At 44.6% G+C, this 17100-nt stretch overlaps 1 protein-coding gene across 1 annotated transcript in view; it reads left to right on the top strand.

The window, feature by feature from the left end:
- Positions 1-3108: 3108 nt before the first annotated feature.
- The window catches only part of gfra2b (GDNF family receptor alpha 2b), a 46300-nt gene continuing 32308 nt past the window's right edge, over positions 3109-17100 (top strand). Inside the window, exons 1-2 of the mRNA XM_058618223.1 lie at positions 3109-3947; positions 7618-7917. Of these exons, the coding sequence (XP_058474206.1) occupies positions 3878-3947; positions 7618-7917 (370 nt within the window). The 5' untranslated portion in view covers positions 3109-3877. The remainder of the gene's footprint in view (positions 3948-7617; positions 7918-17100) is intronic.

A 17100-nucleotide genomic window follows, 5' to 3' on the forward strand; every position in this document is an offset into this window, starting at 1 on the left:
AAACGAAGCCGAGAGTTTCCGCCATGACTCGTCACCTCTTCTTCCCTCTCTGTGATCGACTGTATGTCACGGGTCACGGACAGTGATGGGGTGTTGAGGCCTGCGTTGTTTCTCGGCTGAGAAACTGTGGTAATAAAGAGGCCGTGTGCGGCTGCCGAGCTGGGACGCCTCCAGCTGATTTTAACAAACGTTACAGCTCTCATTCCAGCTGGAAACATCGTTTCCTCAAATTATGCCTCACTTTAATTAAATGTGGTGCTGCCGTCGGCGGAGGAGCCGAACATCTGAGGCGCTCCCCCCACATGAAAGAGGACGACGCGAGTGTCACCTGGAGACACAGAGGAACACTTCCCACCATCTGTGGAGGCTTCACTTCAGAAACAATGGAAAGTGCTGACTGGGTGGTTTTCATTTAAGAGTGATTATAATAATGATAACTAATTAGTCACCTTAACATTAATTATGTGATAGAACAAAGTGAGTGGCCTGAGTGAGTCTGCTGTGTGTGGATCACTGTTTATGTTGTAAATATGTTTGTACAAGGCTCATCATGAGTGTGAGCTCAGTGAAAACACGGCTCCTGCCTTTAGGGACAAAAGAAAAGAAAAAAAATGGTTTATACACCACCTTTATATGAAGGCTCACTTCATATAATCTATGTCAGTTTAAGTGTACAATATTTAAAAATATGTTTTGTTGTTCCAAAAGGAAATTTGTGTCACTTATTTGTAAAGTGTTCACTCTCCTGCACCAAAGTCCATAGAGAAAATCAGCATTTTATCTCACAGGGACTCACACCACGGCTTCACTGCTCAGTCATCAGTGTGTCACACCCTGACAGTGTACACATACATCATACAGCCACACTTGAAACAATGTGAACTGCCCCTTTAACGTCTGCTCTGTCCTTTTATCTTTAATGTTTCCACTTTATCACTTTAAAGACGTGGGTTAATGAATCACAGGGTTAATGGATTGATTCTGGAGCTGGTTGTGAGCGTCGCTCTCCTCCTGCTTCACCTCAACTGTCTGTGACTCCACTGACGTCTCCTCTGACTCTACCTCATTAATCACTGCTAATTACCACGACCTTGTCCCAGAGAGAGGGAGGGGGGAGGGAGGGAGAGAGAGAGAGCGAGGGAGGGAGGGAGAGAAAGAGAGAGAGAGGGAGGGAGGGAGGGGGAGAGAGCGAGAGAGAGAGGGAGAGAGAGCGAGACAGCGAGAGAGGAGAGAGAGAGTGAGGGAGGGAGAGAAAGGGAGAGAGAGAGCGAGAGAGGGAGAGAGAGAGCGAGGGAGGGAGAGAGAGCGAGGGAGAGAGAGAGGGAGAGAGGGAGAGAGCGAGGAAGGGAGGGAGGGAGGGAGAGAGAGGGAGAGAAAGAGAGAGAGAGGGAGGGAGGGAGGGGGAGAGAGCGAGAGAGGGGGAGAGAGAGAGCGAGAGAGGGAGAGAGAGAGAGAGCGAGGGAGTGAGGGAGGGAGAGAGAGCGAGGGAGAGAGAGAGAGAGGGAGGGGGAGAGAGCGAGAGGGAGAGAGAGAGAGAGAGAAAGAGCGAGAGAGGGAGGGAGGGGAAGAGAGAGGGGGGAGAGGGAGAGAGAGTGAGGAAGAAAGTGTGAGGTACAGAGAGTGAGGAAGAAAGTGTGAGTTACAGAGAGTGAGGAAGAAAGCATGAGGTACAGAGAGTGAGGAAGAAAGTGTGAGGTAGAGAGAGTGAGGAAGAAAGGTGGGGTAGAGCGAGTGAGGAAGAAAGCATGAGGTAGAGAACGAGGAAGAAAGTGTGAGGTAGAGAGAGTGAGGTAGAGAACGAGGAAGAAAGTGTGAGGTAGAGAGAGTGAGGTAGAGAGTGAGGAAGAAAGTGTGAGGTACAGAGAGTGAGGAAGAAAGCGTGAGGTACAGTGAGTGAGGAAGAAAGTGGGAGGTAGAGAGAATGATGAAGAGAGTGAGGAAGAAAGGTGAGGTAGAGAGAGTGAGGAAGAACGTGTGAGGTAGAGAGAGTGAGGTAGAAAGTGAGGTAGAAAGTGAGGAAGAAAGCGTGAGCTAGAGAGAGTGAGGAAGAAAGGTGAGGTAGAGAGAGTGAGGAAGCAAGTATGAGGTAGAGAGTGAGGAAGAAAGGTGAGGTAGAGAGAGTGAGGAAGCAAGTATGAGGTAGAGAGTGAGGAAGAAAGGTGAGGTAGAGAGTGAGGAAGAAAGTGTAAGGTAGAGAGTGAGGAAGAAAGGTGAGGTAGAGAGAGTGAGGAAGCAAGCGTGAGGTAGAGAGTGAGGAAGCAATCTTGAGTTAGAGAGTGAGGAAGAAAGGTGAGGTAGAGAGAGTGAGGAAGAAAGGTGAGGTAGAGAGAGTGAGGAAGCAATCGTGAGGTAGAGAGTGAGGAAGAAAGTGTGAGGTAGAGAGTGAGGAAGAAAGTGTGAGGTAGAGAGTTAGGAAGAAAGGTGAGGTAGAGAGTGAGGAAGAAAGTGTGAGGTAGAGAGTGAGGAAGAAAGGTGAGGTAGAGAGTGAGGAAGAGAGTGAGGAAGAAAGGTGAGGTAGAGTGAGTGAGGTAGAGAGTGAAGAAGAAATGTGAGGAAGAAATGTGGGGTAAAGAGTGAAGAAGAAAGTGTGAGGTAGAGAGAGTGAGGACGAAAAGTGAGGTAGAGAGTGAGGAAGAAAGGTGAGGTAGAGAGAGTGAGGAAGAAAGGTGAGGTAGAGAGAGTGAGGAAGCAAGCGTGAGGTAGAGAGTGAAGAAGCAAGTGTGAGGTAGAGAGTGAGGAAGGAAGTGTGAGGTAGAGAGTGAGGAAGAAAGTGTGAGGTAGAGAGTGAGGAAGAAAGGTGAGGTATAGAGATTGAGGTAGAGCGAGGAAGAAAGCATGAGGTAGAGAGTGAGGAAGAAAGGTGAGTTAGAGAGTGAGGAAGAAAACGTGAGGTAGGTAGAGAGTGAGGAAGAAAGCGTGAGGTAGGTAGAGAGTGAGGAAGAAAGCGTGAGGTAGAGAGTGAGGAAGATGAAGCTGACATCTGTGCTGCTGCATGAGGAAGAAGAGAGAGAGAGGGGGGGAGAGAGAGAGAGAGAGAGAGAGAGAGAGAGAGAGAGAGAGAGAGAGTTGACAAATGAACACGAGACAGAAAGTGTGTGACTGTGTAAACGTGTGTCACGCACCGTGGACCTGCCTGAATTACCTGGGTCATCGAGTCCGTGCGCATGCACGGGGCTGACGAGCGACCAGAGAGAGAGAGAGAGAGAGAGAGAGAGAGAGAGAGTTGCGTCCATCGATGCTGTCACGCGCCTTCAGTGTGTGTGTGTGTGTCAGTGGAGGAGGAAACTTCTTCTTCGAGGTTTTTGCTCAGTGATTTTTCTGAAGGAGACGCGAGTTGACGCACGCGGCAGCTGGACTGGATTAGAGAATCACAATCGGGAGACGCGCGTGCCATTACGCACGGAGCTCCTGCTCCAGTGTGGAGGGAAACTATTAGAACACAAACACACGCACGTGCTGATGTTGATGTGAACGAGCAGGGAGGACAGAGCGACAGTGTCCCCGTCTCTGAGTCTGAACTCGGCGGACGGTCACTCGGTTCCCGCCGGGAGGAAAGTTAGACCGCGGGCGGGCGCACGGAGCGAGAGCGAGTGTGGATGTTTGAGAGCAGCGGGGGGACGGAGCCACTGCTCCGCTCATGGACCGCCGACCTCTCCGGCTGAACCGAGGATCATGCTCCGGTAGTTTGCTCCGCCTCAGCGGAACATGCGGATCTTAGGGGACTCGGTGACGGTGTGAGTCCAGCAGGGAGCGGCGCTGGGAGTCCGGACTCCAGGGTGTTTCCACACTCCACCATGTCTATGTCCAGAGGAGAGTGAGAGACACCGACAGACAGAGAGGGAGAGAGAGAGAGCCGGGGTGATCCGGAGTGTGTTTCATGACGTGTGGGATTAAAACCGGACCCGACATGATCTTTGTTAATATCATCACTGTGGTGTTTGTGTTAGGTGAGTGCGCGCGCGCACACACACACACACACACTTTACTCAAACATCAATCTAAATCCCTTAAACCAGGTCTTAACCTTCTGAAAGCCCCTTAAAGTTGTGAGGACCAGACACAATGTCCCTTCTCTCTCTCTCTCTCTCTCTCTCTCTCTCTCTCTCTCTCTCGCCACACACACACACACACACACACACACACGCACTCTGGTTTCCATGACATTGACTGACTTATTCTTAACCTAACCTTGACCTCAGCCTAACTTTAAAACATATATTCAGCTTAAAATGTGGTCATTTACGTTAAGGGGACATGGTTTTTGTCCCCATGAGGAAGACAAGTCCCCATAATGTGATTTAGGTCCCCACAACATAAGGAATACCAGGTACACACACACACACACAGGTTTGCGCAGCTACTCTTTTTAGGACACATTAACCATAAATTAGCAACAAAAATCTTACTCCTAATCTGAACCACTTCCTCAGAAACAAGGTTCTGCCTCATTAGTACCAGGTTTTGGTCTCCATGAGGACGACAGGTCCTGACAAGGTCAGTGTTTATTACAGACAAGGTCCTAAAGAGGTGACACACACAAACACATTAACTGGTCATGATGTACTTAAACTACAGTCCAATAAATAGTCAATAATCATGATTCATCTGGACAAAAGCAGGTGATCATCAGGGGCCCGAGCTGAGAGGAGCCTCCGGAGCCCCTGATGACTCACTGCTCACTTTATTAGGTACAGAAGTCACCTGATAAAGAGATGATCTGCTTCATTCCTCAGATTTAACAAGTGCTTTTTCATTTTCTCTAATGAAACTGTTCCTCACTGATATTCTCTCAGATATTTTCAGCCCATTCTCTACAAACTCTGGAGATGATGGTGCGTGAAAATCTGCAGTTACTGGAAAAACTCTTTGTCTCTTAAATCACATTTCTTCCTTATTCTGACGCACAGATTGAACATGAGCATTAACGTGCAGTGAACACGTGTACCTAATAAAGTGGCTGGTGTACAGTTGTACATTAAGAACCTCTTTACAGGGTTCCCACTCTGTGGTTGACATCAAATTCAAGGACTTTCCAGGACCGATTCCCTCAAATTAAAGGACAGAATGTGCTGACCCGGCTTAAGATGGGAGGACAACTTGTAAGAGCGTCTTCATCCATGATGGCGTCCACTTTTACTGATTTGCAGCACGCTCTGCATCTGGACAAGTGATTGTCCTCAGGATCTTGGACAATCACTTCATTTCCTCATTGTTCTGCACGGAATCTGGCGTCAATGGTGGACAGAGAGACAGTGGACAGTGGACAGTGTCCACAACGCCGCTAGTAATGATGAGTCCACGTGTTGTCCTGCGTAGGCCTCGTCTACGTACACCAAGCAACGTAGGGCATGAAACAGTACCTGAATATTAATTCAACTTCTTTCTTGCAAGACAATTCAAGCACTTTCAAAGACCATGTCTATTTAGGGCGATCTTTAAAAAACTTTTAAGGGCCTTAAAAGTTGTGTTTTTCAAATTCTAGTCCCTATTACAGAGGCCTTGTGCCACCATCTTGTTGCTTAAAGTTGAGTAAAGTTAAGGGTTTGTATGAGGTGCTGACACATGGTAATGGTACGTTCCAGTCGACTATCAGAATTCCTAGATTTTTGTTTAAGTCCATCTGGAACCTAAGCCTCAAAATGTCCGTCTGGACTTTTTTTTGCTTATTTTAACCATAAAAGAACCAGAAAATGTCCTGTGAGTAAGTGCTTTTGTCCATTTTTCCAGAATAATTTTCAATATCAGGTTATTTACTGCATATTAAAATAGTGTATTAATGATTTAAAATGAAGAAAAACCCTAACCCTAACATGAATGCCAGATTGTGCGTGTGTTAAATTTTAAAGTTAAACAGTGTTAAACATATTTAAAAATTACCATAATAACCACGCGCTATGCAACTCCCCATCTTTCAGAAACTGCTGGAATTTTTCCGATAGCACAAACTGTCGCGTAATCATGGCGATGCAAAGTGAGCTCGCACAAACATGTAGTCTGTGAACATAGCATTCGTACACATAGTATTGTGTTTTTCTTATCTGTTGACATGTTGCTACGCTAACTAGCATTGTTACTGAGAGCTATTGCTAACATAGGTTAACAATTATTATATATATATGTTATTTTTAAATTTTGGTGACCTAAAAATTATCTCCAAGTGACCCATCTACGCGTCCCGACCCAGACTTTGGGACTCACAGCTGTCGTGGATTTGTGTGTGTTTGTGGTGCCGTGCTGTTTTCAGGTCACTGTGTGTGTGTGTGTGTGTGTGTGCTGTGGTGCTGTCCTTGGTGCTGAAACAGCCTCAGCCTCATAGAAGCGGCTGTAAATGTGAAAAACGCAGCCTTGAATTAAGCAAACAAATGACACAGAGGTAAGGTTCATGACGATCGGGTCTGAGTCTGTCACTGCACTGACCACAGACACACAGACGGTGCTCACAGACACTCAGTGTCACTGTGTCAGGATGGAACAGCCATAATTATTGACTCCTCCATCATGACTAAACATCATGAACAGACTTTAGAGAAGCTGTTAGTGTTAAATGAGTTTATTTACTCTGACTGCTCCTGTGGACGCTGAGATGATGATGATGATGATAATAATAAACACTTGAAAGGTTTTGTGTCGTTGCTTTATGAGGCACTGACACATTCACTCTGAGTGAAAACATGGCTGCCAGCAAGGACAACATGAAAAACACATCTTTATGAGGCTTAGCTTCACTCCACAATATCTGAAGAATATTATATACTGTAGGTGGGAACTGAAAGTTACTCTGCTGCACCAAACTCCATAGAGCAAACAGGCGATTTAACATCACAGCACACAGGAGCTGTTTATCCACTGCTGCCTCCATCAGGAACTTCAAATGTGTTGTTTTGTTATGTCATTGTTTAAAGTCCTGTGACACAAACTGACCACACGAGGCAGCGGTGGACCAGCAGCGCCTGTGTCCCCCTGAGATAAAATCTGCCATGATGACTGGAAAGTTAGCAACGCAGAGCAATGTTAGCAAAGTTAGAATAAAGGTAACCCATGTAAGTGTATAGTTATCAGTCGCAATGCCATTGAACCAAATGTTTATCCATACTTTTCTACTGATACCAGTTTAGTACCAGTTCTCGATATCCACCCCCACTGTCCGCATACTTCTATGTACCCTTTGTATTTGGCATGGCTGTTAAGGAGTACAACCACTAGAGGGCAAAGCAGCTTCAAGAGTCTCTGACAACAACAAACATGGAGGAATAAAACCGTGACTCTAATCTAAACCAAACTCTAATCTATGGAAGCTAATTTTGCCAGCATAAGAAAAAAAAGCTCATGTTAAGTCAAAATGACTGACTATCTCATAATTCTGACTAAGTATCTCTTAATTATGAGGGGGCAAGCAGACATATGCATTGTTGTGTAACGTACTTCCTTAGTGGACGTGAAGCTTCCTCTTCTTCTGGGAATAAGACAAACACTGTCAAAAAAAAGTTCAGTAAATTCCAATCGGAACTAATCTTTTTGGAATTGTAAACATAGCGACTGAGTCATCGTTTTGCACACACCAACTGTGACATTGTGGCCTCACACCCTCTCTCTCTCTCTCTCTCTCTCTCCTGACAGATGTGTGTGTGTGTGACTCAGAGCTCGGCGCCCCCGGCTGGCGGGAACCCCTGGACTGCGTCCGAGCCTCCGAACTGTGCAACCAGAACAGCCAGTGCAGCTCACGATTCCGCATCATGCGCCAGTGCCTGTCTGGCGGGGACAAGGAGCGCAGCGCGATGCTGGCCTCCAAGGAGTGCCAGGGGGCGCTAGAGGTGCTGCAGGACTCGCCGCTGTACGACTGCCGCTGCAAGAGAGGCATGAAGAAGGAGCTGCAGTGTCTTCAGAACTACTGGAGCATCCACATGGGACTAACTGAAGGTGAGGAACCTCCACTGCTGCTGCTGCTGCTGCTGTTTAACTCAAACTTCAAGTGTTTAGTGTTTCGAACTTGTGTTGCTATTCCTGCGCTGCACACAGGAAGGGATTTGTTTCAGGTAAAATCAGACAGCGGCAACAACAACATGGTGCTAGTAAAGCGAGACGACTGCAAAAAAGGTTTCAGAAGTGAATTCAGAACCTGGTCCTTCGGCAGTTTTTGAGGGGATAAATGTTTCCTTTCCCCCCCGCTCTGCTGCTGTATACACACAAACGCTCCCTCGGCCAGGTCTGATAGTTTTGCTTGACAGAGTTGAGTAACGTTACATCATTTCTGCTCACGAACAACAAACAGTGGCAAAATGATGACACGATCAACAACAAGAAAAGAATTAATGAAAGTTACGCAGTGCAGCTTTAAAAACTATCTTAGAGACATTTAACAATGAGACATGAAAACAACTTCCTTCAGTTTTTACTTTGGCCTTTTGCTCCACAGACGTGGTTTTATTTGGTGTGATTGATTAGACCTGGATTCACATCAGTGATGAAATTTCAGTCAGAGATAATGGAGTTTTTACTTATTCATTTGTTTTTTGCTTCCGAGATTGATTTTTCTTCCTTTTTAGATAGAATGGACCATATCTGATGTCGTGTGGAAAGATGAGTGTAATGTGCTTCATTATCCAGATGCATTGTGGGTAATGTAGGCACCAGGAAGAGGAACTTGTGGAATAAAAAAAGAAAAAGACACTATGTGTTTGTGTTTGTCTCAATGAGTCCAACACGAGTGTGAGTCAGCAGAGGGCTTTTCTGTAGCAGCTGTTTGTTGTTGTTGTTGTTGTTGTTGTTGATGATGTCATTGTTGTTGTTGATGTTGTTCTAATGTGCTATGGGATTTTTACCAGAGCACATGAAACATCCTTTCACTGCAGACACCTGGCTAATGCCTTCAGTTGGTTCAGGTCCCACTGCTGCTCCTGTGCTGTGTTCTACACACACACGCACACACACACACACACACACACACACAGCTAGCTGGCCTAGTTTGGGTCTCAGCAGTGGCAGAGCTCATTAAGAGTCTCTCTCTTTGTCCTCCATTTCACTAAAGATGTCTTTGTAGCAAAGCAATTCACACACACACACACGCACACACACACACACATAGGCAGCCACACACACAGGACAAACAGACAAATTAAATGAAAAACCAACACTGGGACAAAACATGTGCCTCTTTTCCTCTATTGATTTTCACTGAGCTCTTCCAATCCTTAACCGAAAGCTCCAAACAGTTGTACTGCACCATACCAAGCTCTACCAAGATCTACTTAACTCTCTCAACCTTGAGTACCAAGCCTTACCAAGCTTTACTGAGCTCTACCGAACTCAACTGTACAATACTGAGCTCTAGGGAGAGTATTGCACAAGACGAAGCTCTATCCACTTCACACAACAGTACTGAGTACTGAGCTCTACTGAATTCACTGAACAGTACTGAGCTCTATTGAACGTCACTGAACAGTACTGAGCTCTACCAAGATCTACTTAACTCTCTCAACCTTGAGTACCAAGCCTTACCAAGCTTTACTGAGCTCTACCCATCTCAACTGTACAATACTGAGCTCTAGGGAGAGTATTGAACAAGACGAAGCTCTATCCACTTCACACAACAGTACTGAGCTCTACTGAATTCACTGAACAGTACTGAGCTCTACTGAACGTCACTGAACAGTACTGAGCTCTACTGAACTTTACTGAACAGTGCTGAGCGCTACTGAACTTCACTGAACAGTAATGAGCTCTACTGAACTTCACTGAACAGTGCTGAGCTCTACTGAACTTCATTGAACAGTGCTGAGCTCTACTGAACTTCACTAAACAGTACTGACATCTACTGAACTTCACTGAACAGTACTGAGCTCTACTGAACTTCACTGAACAGTACTGACATCTACTGAACTTCACTGAACAGTACTGAACTTTACTGAACAGTACTGAGCTCTACTGAACTTCACTGAACAGTACTGAGCTCTACTGAACTTCACTGAACAGGACTGAGCTCTACTGAACTTCACTGAACAGAGCTGAGCTCTACTGAACTTCACTGAACAGTACTGAGCTCTACTGAATTTCACTGAACAGTGCTGAGCTCTACTGAATTTCACTGAACAGTACTGAGCTCTACTGAATTTCACTGAACAGTACTGAGCGCTACTGAATTTCACTGAACAGTACTGAGCGCTACTGAATTTCACTGAACAGTACTGAGCTCTTCTGAATTTCACTGAACAGTACTGAGCTCTACTGAACTTCACTGAACAGTACTGACATCTACTGAACTTCACTGAACAGTACTGAACTTTACTGAACAGTACTGAGCTCTACTGAACTTCACTGAACAGTACTGAGCTCTACTGAACTTCACTGAACAGGGCTGAGCTCTACTGAACTTCACTAAACAGTACTGACATCTACTGAACTTCACTGAACAGTACTGAGCTCTACTGAACTTCACTGAACAGGGCTGAGCTCTACTGAACTTCACTAAACAGTACTGACATCTACTGAACTTCACTGAACAGTACTGAGCTCTACTGAACTTCACTGAACAGGGCTGAGCTCTACTGAACGTCACTGAACAGTACTGAGCTCTACTGAATTTCACTGAACAGTACTGAGCTCTACTGAATTTCACTGAACAGTGCTGAGCTCTACTGAATTTCACTGAACAGTGCTGAGCTCTACTGAACTTCATTGAACAGTGCTGAACTTTACTGAACTTCACTGAACAGTGCTGAGCTCTACTGAACTTCACTGAACAGTACTGACATCTACTGAACTTCACTGAACAGTACTGAACTTTACTGAACAGTACTGAGCTCTACTGAACTTCACTGAACAGTACTGAGCTCTACTGAACTTCACTGAACAGGGCTGAGCTCTACTGAACTTCACTAAACAGTACTGACATCTACTGAACTTCACTGAACAGTACTGAGCTCTACTGAACTTCACTGAACAGGGCTGAGCTCTACTGAACTTCACTAAACAGTACTGACATCTACTGAACTTCACTGAACAGTACTGAGCTCTACTGAACTTCACTGAACAGGGCTGAGCTCTACTGAACGTCACTGAACAGTACTGAGCTCTACTGAATTTCACTGAACAGTGCTGAGCTCTACTGAATTTCACTGAACAGTGCTGAGCTCTACTGAATTTCACTGAACAGGGCTGAGCTCTACTGAACTTCACTGAACAGTACTGACATCTACTGAACTTCACTGAACAGTACTGAACTTTACTGAACAGTACTGAGCTCTACTGAACTTCACTGAACAGTACTGAGCTCTACTGAACTTCACTGAACAGGGCTGAGCTCTACTGAACTTCACTAAACAGTACTGACATCTACTGAACTTCACTGAACAGTACTGAGCTCTACTGAACTTCACTGAACAGGGCTGAGCTCTACTGAACTTCACTAAACAGTACTGACATCTACTGAACTTCACTGAACAGTACTGAGCTCTACTGAACTTCACTGAACAGGGCTGAGCTCTACTGAACGTCACTGAACAGTACTGAGCTCTACTGAATTTCACTGAACAGTGCTGAGCTCTACTGAATTTCACTGAACAGTGCTGAGCTCTACTGAATTTCACTGAACAGGGCTGAGCTCTACTGAACTTCACTGAACAGTACTGACATCTACTGAACTTCACTGAACAGTACTGAACTTTACTGAACAGTACTGAGCTCTACTGAACTTCACTAAACAGTACTGAGCTCTACTGACTTACCCTTACCTAACATGAGTCCATGTGAACACCACTGTCATGTGGGATTAAAAACGTTTTGGCAGAGTGAGGAGAGAGAACATGAGGGGGGAACAGGACCACAGGTGAAAAACCAGGAAAAATCCGCTCGTAGTTGTGTCCATGTTTCAATTCCTCCAGTTCAGGTGATCAGTGTAGCTGAGAGACTCCATGTTTGTTGGTCCCACAGATCCATCACTGCAGTGTTCGCCCGCCGCACGGCCATGTTCGTTTGACGCTCCATTAAACCTCGCTCGACAACGGCCATCATTACCCTATTAACTGTCTGAGTGTGTGTGTGTGTGCGCCTGAGGCACAGACATGAGACACATGCAGAACACAGAGCAGGTCAGTTATTTTGTCCGTCAGTAGGTGGCAGTAGAGTCGCTTTCAGACATGGACTTCGGGAAATTGGAAATCCTCCAGATTTTGCCATTCATTTACGACACGGCAGGAGATTAGAGGAAAATGCCGTCCAGGTGAGGGGGCGGAGCTGCAGGAGGAAGTACACTAGGCCACTCCCACTTGGTCACGCCCTCCCTGTGCGACCCCTCTGTTTTCAACATGTGGTTATTGATGATGTCAGTGGAGTATTTATGCGCTTGAGCTAATGTTGCTGTAAGCTGCGTCCACAGTATGTGTGTGTGTGTGTGCGTGCGAGTGTGTGTGTGTGTGTGTGTGTGTGTGTGCTGGTTGAATCGAGAGAGAAAGCCAGAAGATAAAAGATTTGTTTTCTTTATCATTAGAAAAGTAAACGCTCAGCTGAGCTTCGCCAAAGAAGAAACTGGAAATTATTTCAGCCCTAATCTGTAATTACTGTGTGTGAGTGTGTGTGTGTATGTGTGTGTGTGTGTGTGTGTGAGAGATAGGATGTATGTGTGTGTGTGTGTGTGAGAGATAGGATGTATGTGTGTGTGTGTGTGAGAGATAGGATGTATGTGTGTGTGTGTGTGTGTGAGAGATAGGATGTGTGTGTGTGTGTAAACACCAGTCCTACTTTACATTAAATATGTGCCACAGTGTACAGTGAGTGGTGCTGTGCACCCTGGAGAGCTCATTACGTGAAGGTGCATCTCATCTTCTTCTCCATTCGCTTCCTCAGTTTGAAGCAGAAGCAGAAATGTGATGAAATTTAAATGTACGTGTGCGCGCGTGAGCGTGTGTGTGTGTGAGCGTGTGTGAGCGTGTGAGAGAGAAACGTAAATGCTGCTTGAGACGTTTGGTTCTTACCTCATGCGGTTTCATTTCCTGCCAATGAAATCTCATTTTCGAGCTGTGCACCTCTTGGAAAACTTGATTTGGCAGCTGGAGTCAGACCTGTGTCTCTGAGGGGACTTCATGGAAATGAAATGAACCCCCGCTGGAATGGAACAGTCCATGACTCCATGCTTCGCCCTGCTGCAAGTTCAACTTATGATTTTTAAATATTTGTCCACACAAATGTCCTGTATTCATGTCTTTTTGTGGACACTCTTACTCTCACGTAACTCTTTCTTCTTTTTTTAAATGCGCACAGAAAAGACGTGGCGTCAGTGTGTCAGGTGATGACAGATGACCGCTCTGACTAAACGCTCATGTCACTCGTCACCAGACGTGGTTTAAAAGCTGCTCAGAAATTGTCATTTAAATGAGGTCAATTAGCTCAAACACGTCACGCTACCACCTTTTCCAGCGCTTTGTTCAAACACAACTGGCACGGTGACTAATCTGCAAATTAAGTCTGCGTGATATAACACAAATTCAGTCTGCTGTGAGCGACCAGGAAAACCACCGGCTACATTTCACTGCAACAACCACAACACGTACTAGACTTCTGATTTCTCAGCTTCTTCAATGTGAACATTTTCTGTTTTCTTTTTTGTAACAAAGAAATCAGTAAAACTGAATCATTCTGGTTTGTGGATGAAAAACAAGACGTTTGACAAACACTGATCAATATTTAACAATAACTCGTTTTATCAAGAAAATGATGAAAATAAGATACTTAATGGACCGCGTTAATGTGAGCGTGGTTGTGATTGGAGAGTGATTAATAGACTGTGGTCAGCGGATTACTGCACTGGTTTCACTTAATCCTGCTCCACACGAGAGGATTTTCTTAAATTTGACTTGATTTTAAAAACTGTGGGAGACCACAGACACTGCAACCAATTTTCAGCGTTTTAATCCCAAGAAAGCACAGACTAGACGATCCAGTCAGGGAGGAGATACCAGGGATTTGGGATCTCACAGAAACTCGCGTGATTTAACGTGACTTCAGAATATAAACAGACGTAAAGGCGGACTGTCTGAGAAACTGTAAAAGCTACCGTTGGAAACAAAGGTATGCTGTTTCCCGGACTCTGATGCTTCCGGTGACGCTAAAATCTCGTCTGTTAATCCCACACGCTACAGGATAATTTGGTCAGATAATCTGTTCAAATCAGATTAAAATCGGAAGACACCCACGATTGTCAGAAGGACCAGATCTGGACTGAAATCTGGTCAATTATCCTCTAGTGAGGGGCAGGTTTGAAGCAGTTCCTCAGAAATTAGATTCTGCCTCGTTAGGACCAGGTTCTCTGATGCGTCCGATGACGTTAACATCGCGTCCGTTAATCTCTCACGTTACAGGATAATTTGGTCAGATAATCTGTTTGAAATCTGGTCAATTATCCTCTAGTGTGGGCCGGTTTGACGTCAGTTTGTATTTGACTGAAGGACGGGGACGAGAGACACATGCGGGATGCATTTTAACACCAGACGTAGATGATAATGGTCTGTTATGAAAAGCTGCTTAACATTACAGTTAAGTTTTACCATTCACACTCACATTCATCCAGCACATCTAATGTGAGAAACCCTTCATCTATCGTCTCTTTCATCGCTCTGACACTGGGTCTTTTCCAGGGACACACATCTATATAAAGACAAGCGGAGCTGGGAATCAAACCCTCGACCCCGGGCATGTGCACAGATCTTGTGCTCAGAGCACAGAAGACTGATGTTAACACCAGGTCTGAATGAGACCTCGGTGTCGCTAACACATTCACATGCTGCTGCAGCTGTGTGTGTGTGTGTGTGTGTGTGTGTGTCTCTGTGGACCCAATGCTAAACAGCCCGCAGCTCATTTATGAACCCGCATGCTAAACACATAGCTCATTAGCGTGCGTGCTAAACACCATCAGTCCTCAGCCACACTTGTTAAATGAGCCTCTTTTATTTGACTTCACATGAAAACACCGATGTCTGTTGTTCACTGTGTCATTTAGCAGATGAACTCTGACCCCCACTTCCTGTCACTGATTAGACCAGTCACTGGACAGGCCGCTCAGAGCCTGACGCGTTAGCGCGAATGCTAAATAGCTCCTGTCAATACTAAGTGGCCTGATCTATTAGCTGAAAGGATTAACCAATCTAATCCGGGTGATTACTTAAACACTGACAGGTCATTGTGCGTCTGAGCCCGAGCACCTTATAAATCTGCACTTTCTGCAGCTCCAGCTGAAGGAGGAGAAGATAGAGAGACAATGACTGTGTTGTTTTCAAGACATTAACGTGTTCATTCAGGGCTTTTAAAGTTCAGTGGTAAGAAGTTCTGATGCAGTCAGAGCAGAGTGACACTGATATCAATATATATCACGGTATATATATGATATAAGAGTGACAGTGCACTGTAAATACACTGTGAAATAAAAATATCTCCTGTTTATGATCTGTATTACATGATAGCGTTTGGTGACATATCGTCGTCCTTCCTCGTGCTGTACGATAAGTGATTACACCAGGGCAAATATCGATATTTTTATTAATAAAGGAAACACTCCCTGATCTTTTTCTTCAGTTAGACAGATATCGCGATGTATCGCTTTATGATTCTCTCACAATGTATTGATTATCACAGAATCCCGATATTATTGGTATCGTGGACGATGTATCGCGTATCGTATCATAGCGTGAGGTACCCTGTGATTCCCTGCCCTATTTCATGACCTTAAAAATACGCTTATTATCTTTAATTGCAGATTTTATTATAATTATAATTTATAATTATTTATTTTGCTGTTTAAATGAAAGATATTTACGTGTGTTAGAAACAATAACATTTACTATAAATATGGTCACTTTCTGCTTTAAAATAAATAATTAGGCTTGAAATTGCACAAGCGTTATTAATTATTATTATTATTATTATTATTATTAATAATTATAATATTAATTATATTATATTATATATATATATATATATAATATAGATATAATATAACACCAGTTCTAGAACAGAGGCTCATTCTCAGTGAAAACATGGCTTCCAGCAGCGATACCAAGTAAAATACAGATTTTCTCCACTTATCAAAAGGCTTAACTGATAAAATCTACATCAGCTTAAGTCTGTAATATCATAAGAATATGCTCAGTGCTTTATCTCACTGTAACACAGCCTTTATCCTACAGAAACAAATCAAGTTTACTGCTAAGTCAATGTGTAACGCGCTCACTCTCCCACGCCAGAGACTTTTAGATAACAGGTTACACACGAGCAGCCGCTGCACTTCTGCCTCATTTAGTCCGTTTGTGTCACCGAGGTGAATCCGAACACTTCAAACACAGGAGTTAGAAAATAAAAACATATGAACTCACTTCGGTGGATCAACAGCTGCTGTGCCGCTGTGACGTAGAATCGGCCATTTTCTCAGTGGGCTTTGGCGCGGGTGGGCGAGCGGCGTTTCCTGTTGAGAAAACGCTCGTAAACAGTGAGATAAAGGTGGGAAATATACATATTATTATGATACTGTGGACTCAAAACAGTTGTAAGACAAGTCCATTCTCCCTCTTATCTGTGTTACACAAAATAGTGGACACCACGTTGCTGTTGATTTAGCGACTCTAGACACTCATGTGATCATCTCCTAAAGTCATCTCCAGCAATAAGTCTCACTCAAACATCAGACACGTTTACCATTAAGTGTTAAAACAACAAGAGAGAAGAACCAGGGGGAGGAATCAGCAGTGATGCTGTTAAGACTGGTAATATTAGGACAAGTTAAACGTGTTTATAATCAAAGTTAATGACGACACACACACACACACACACACAGCTGAGGCTGTGACACAAAACAGACGATGGATGTTTGGTGAAGATGGAGGAGTGAGTCTGCTCTCCTCTGTCAGTGAAAGCTGAGACGAGGAGGAGGAGGAGGAGGAGGAGGAGGAGTGCAGCACTGCACTTTGTGTTTCTCCACTTCAGCTGTTCACACACACACACACACACACACACACACACACACACACACACACTTTATCAACCATTCATTTCATCACAGACGACAGTGTCAATGTGAAGCAGCGACCACACACGCCGCTTCATATTACACATTCACAAACA

This window comes from Solea solea, chromosome 19, assembly GCF_958295425.1.
Source record: "Solea solea chromosome 19, fSolSol10.1, whole genome shotgun sequence".
In the NCBI taxonomy this organism is placed as follows: domain Eukaryota; kingdom Metazoa; phylum Chordata; class Actinopteri; order Pleuronectiformes; family Soleidae; genus Solea; species Solea solea.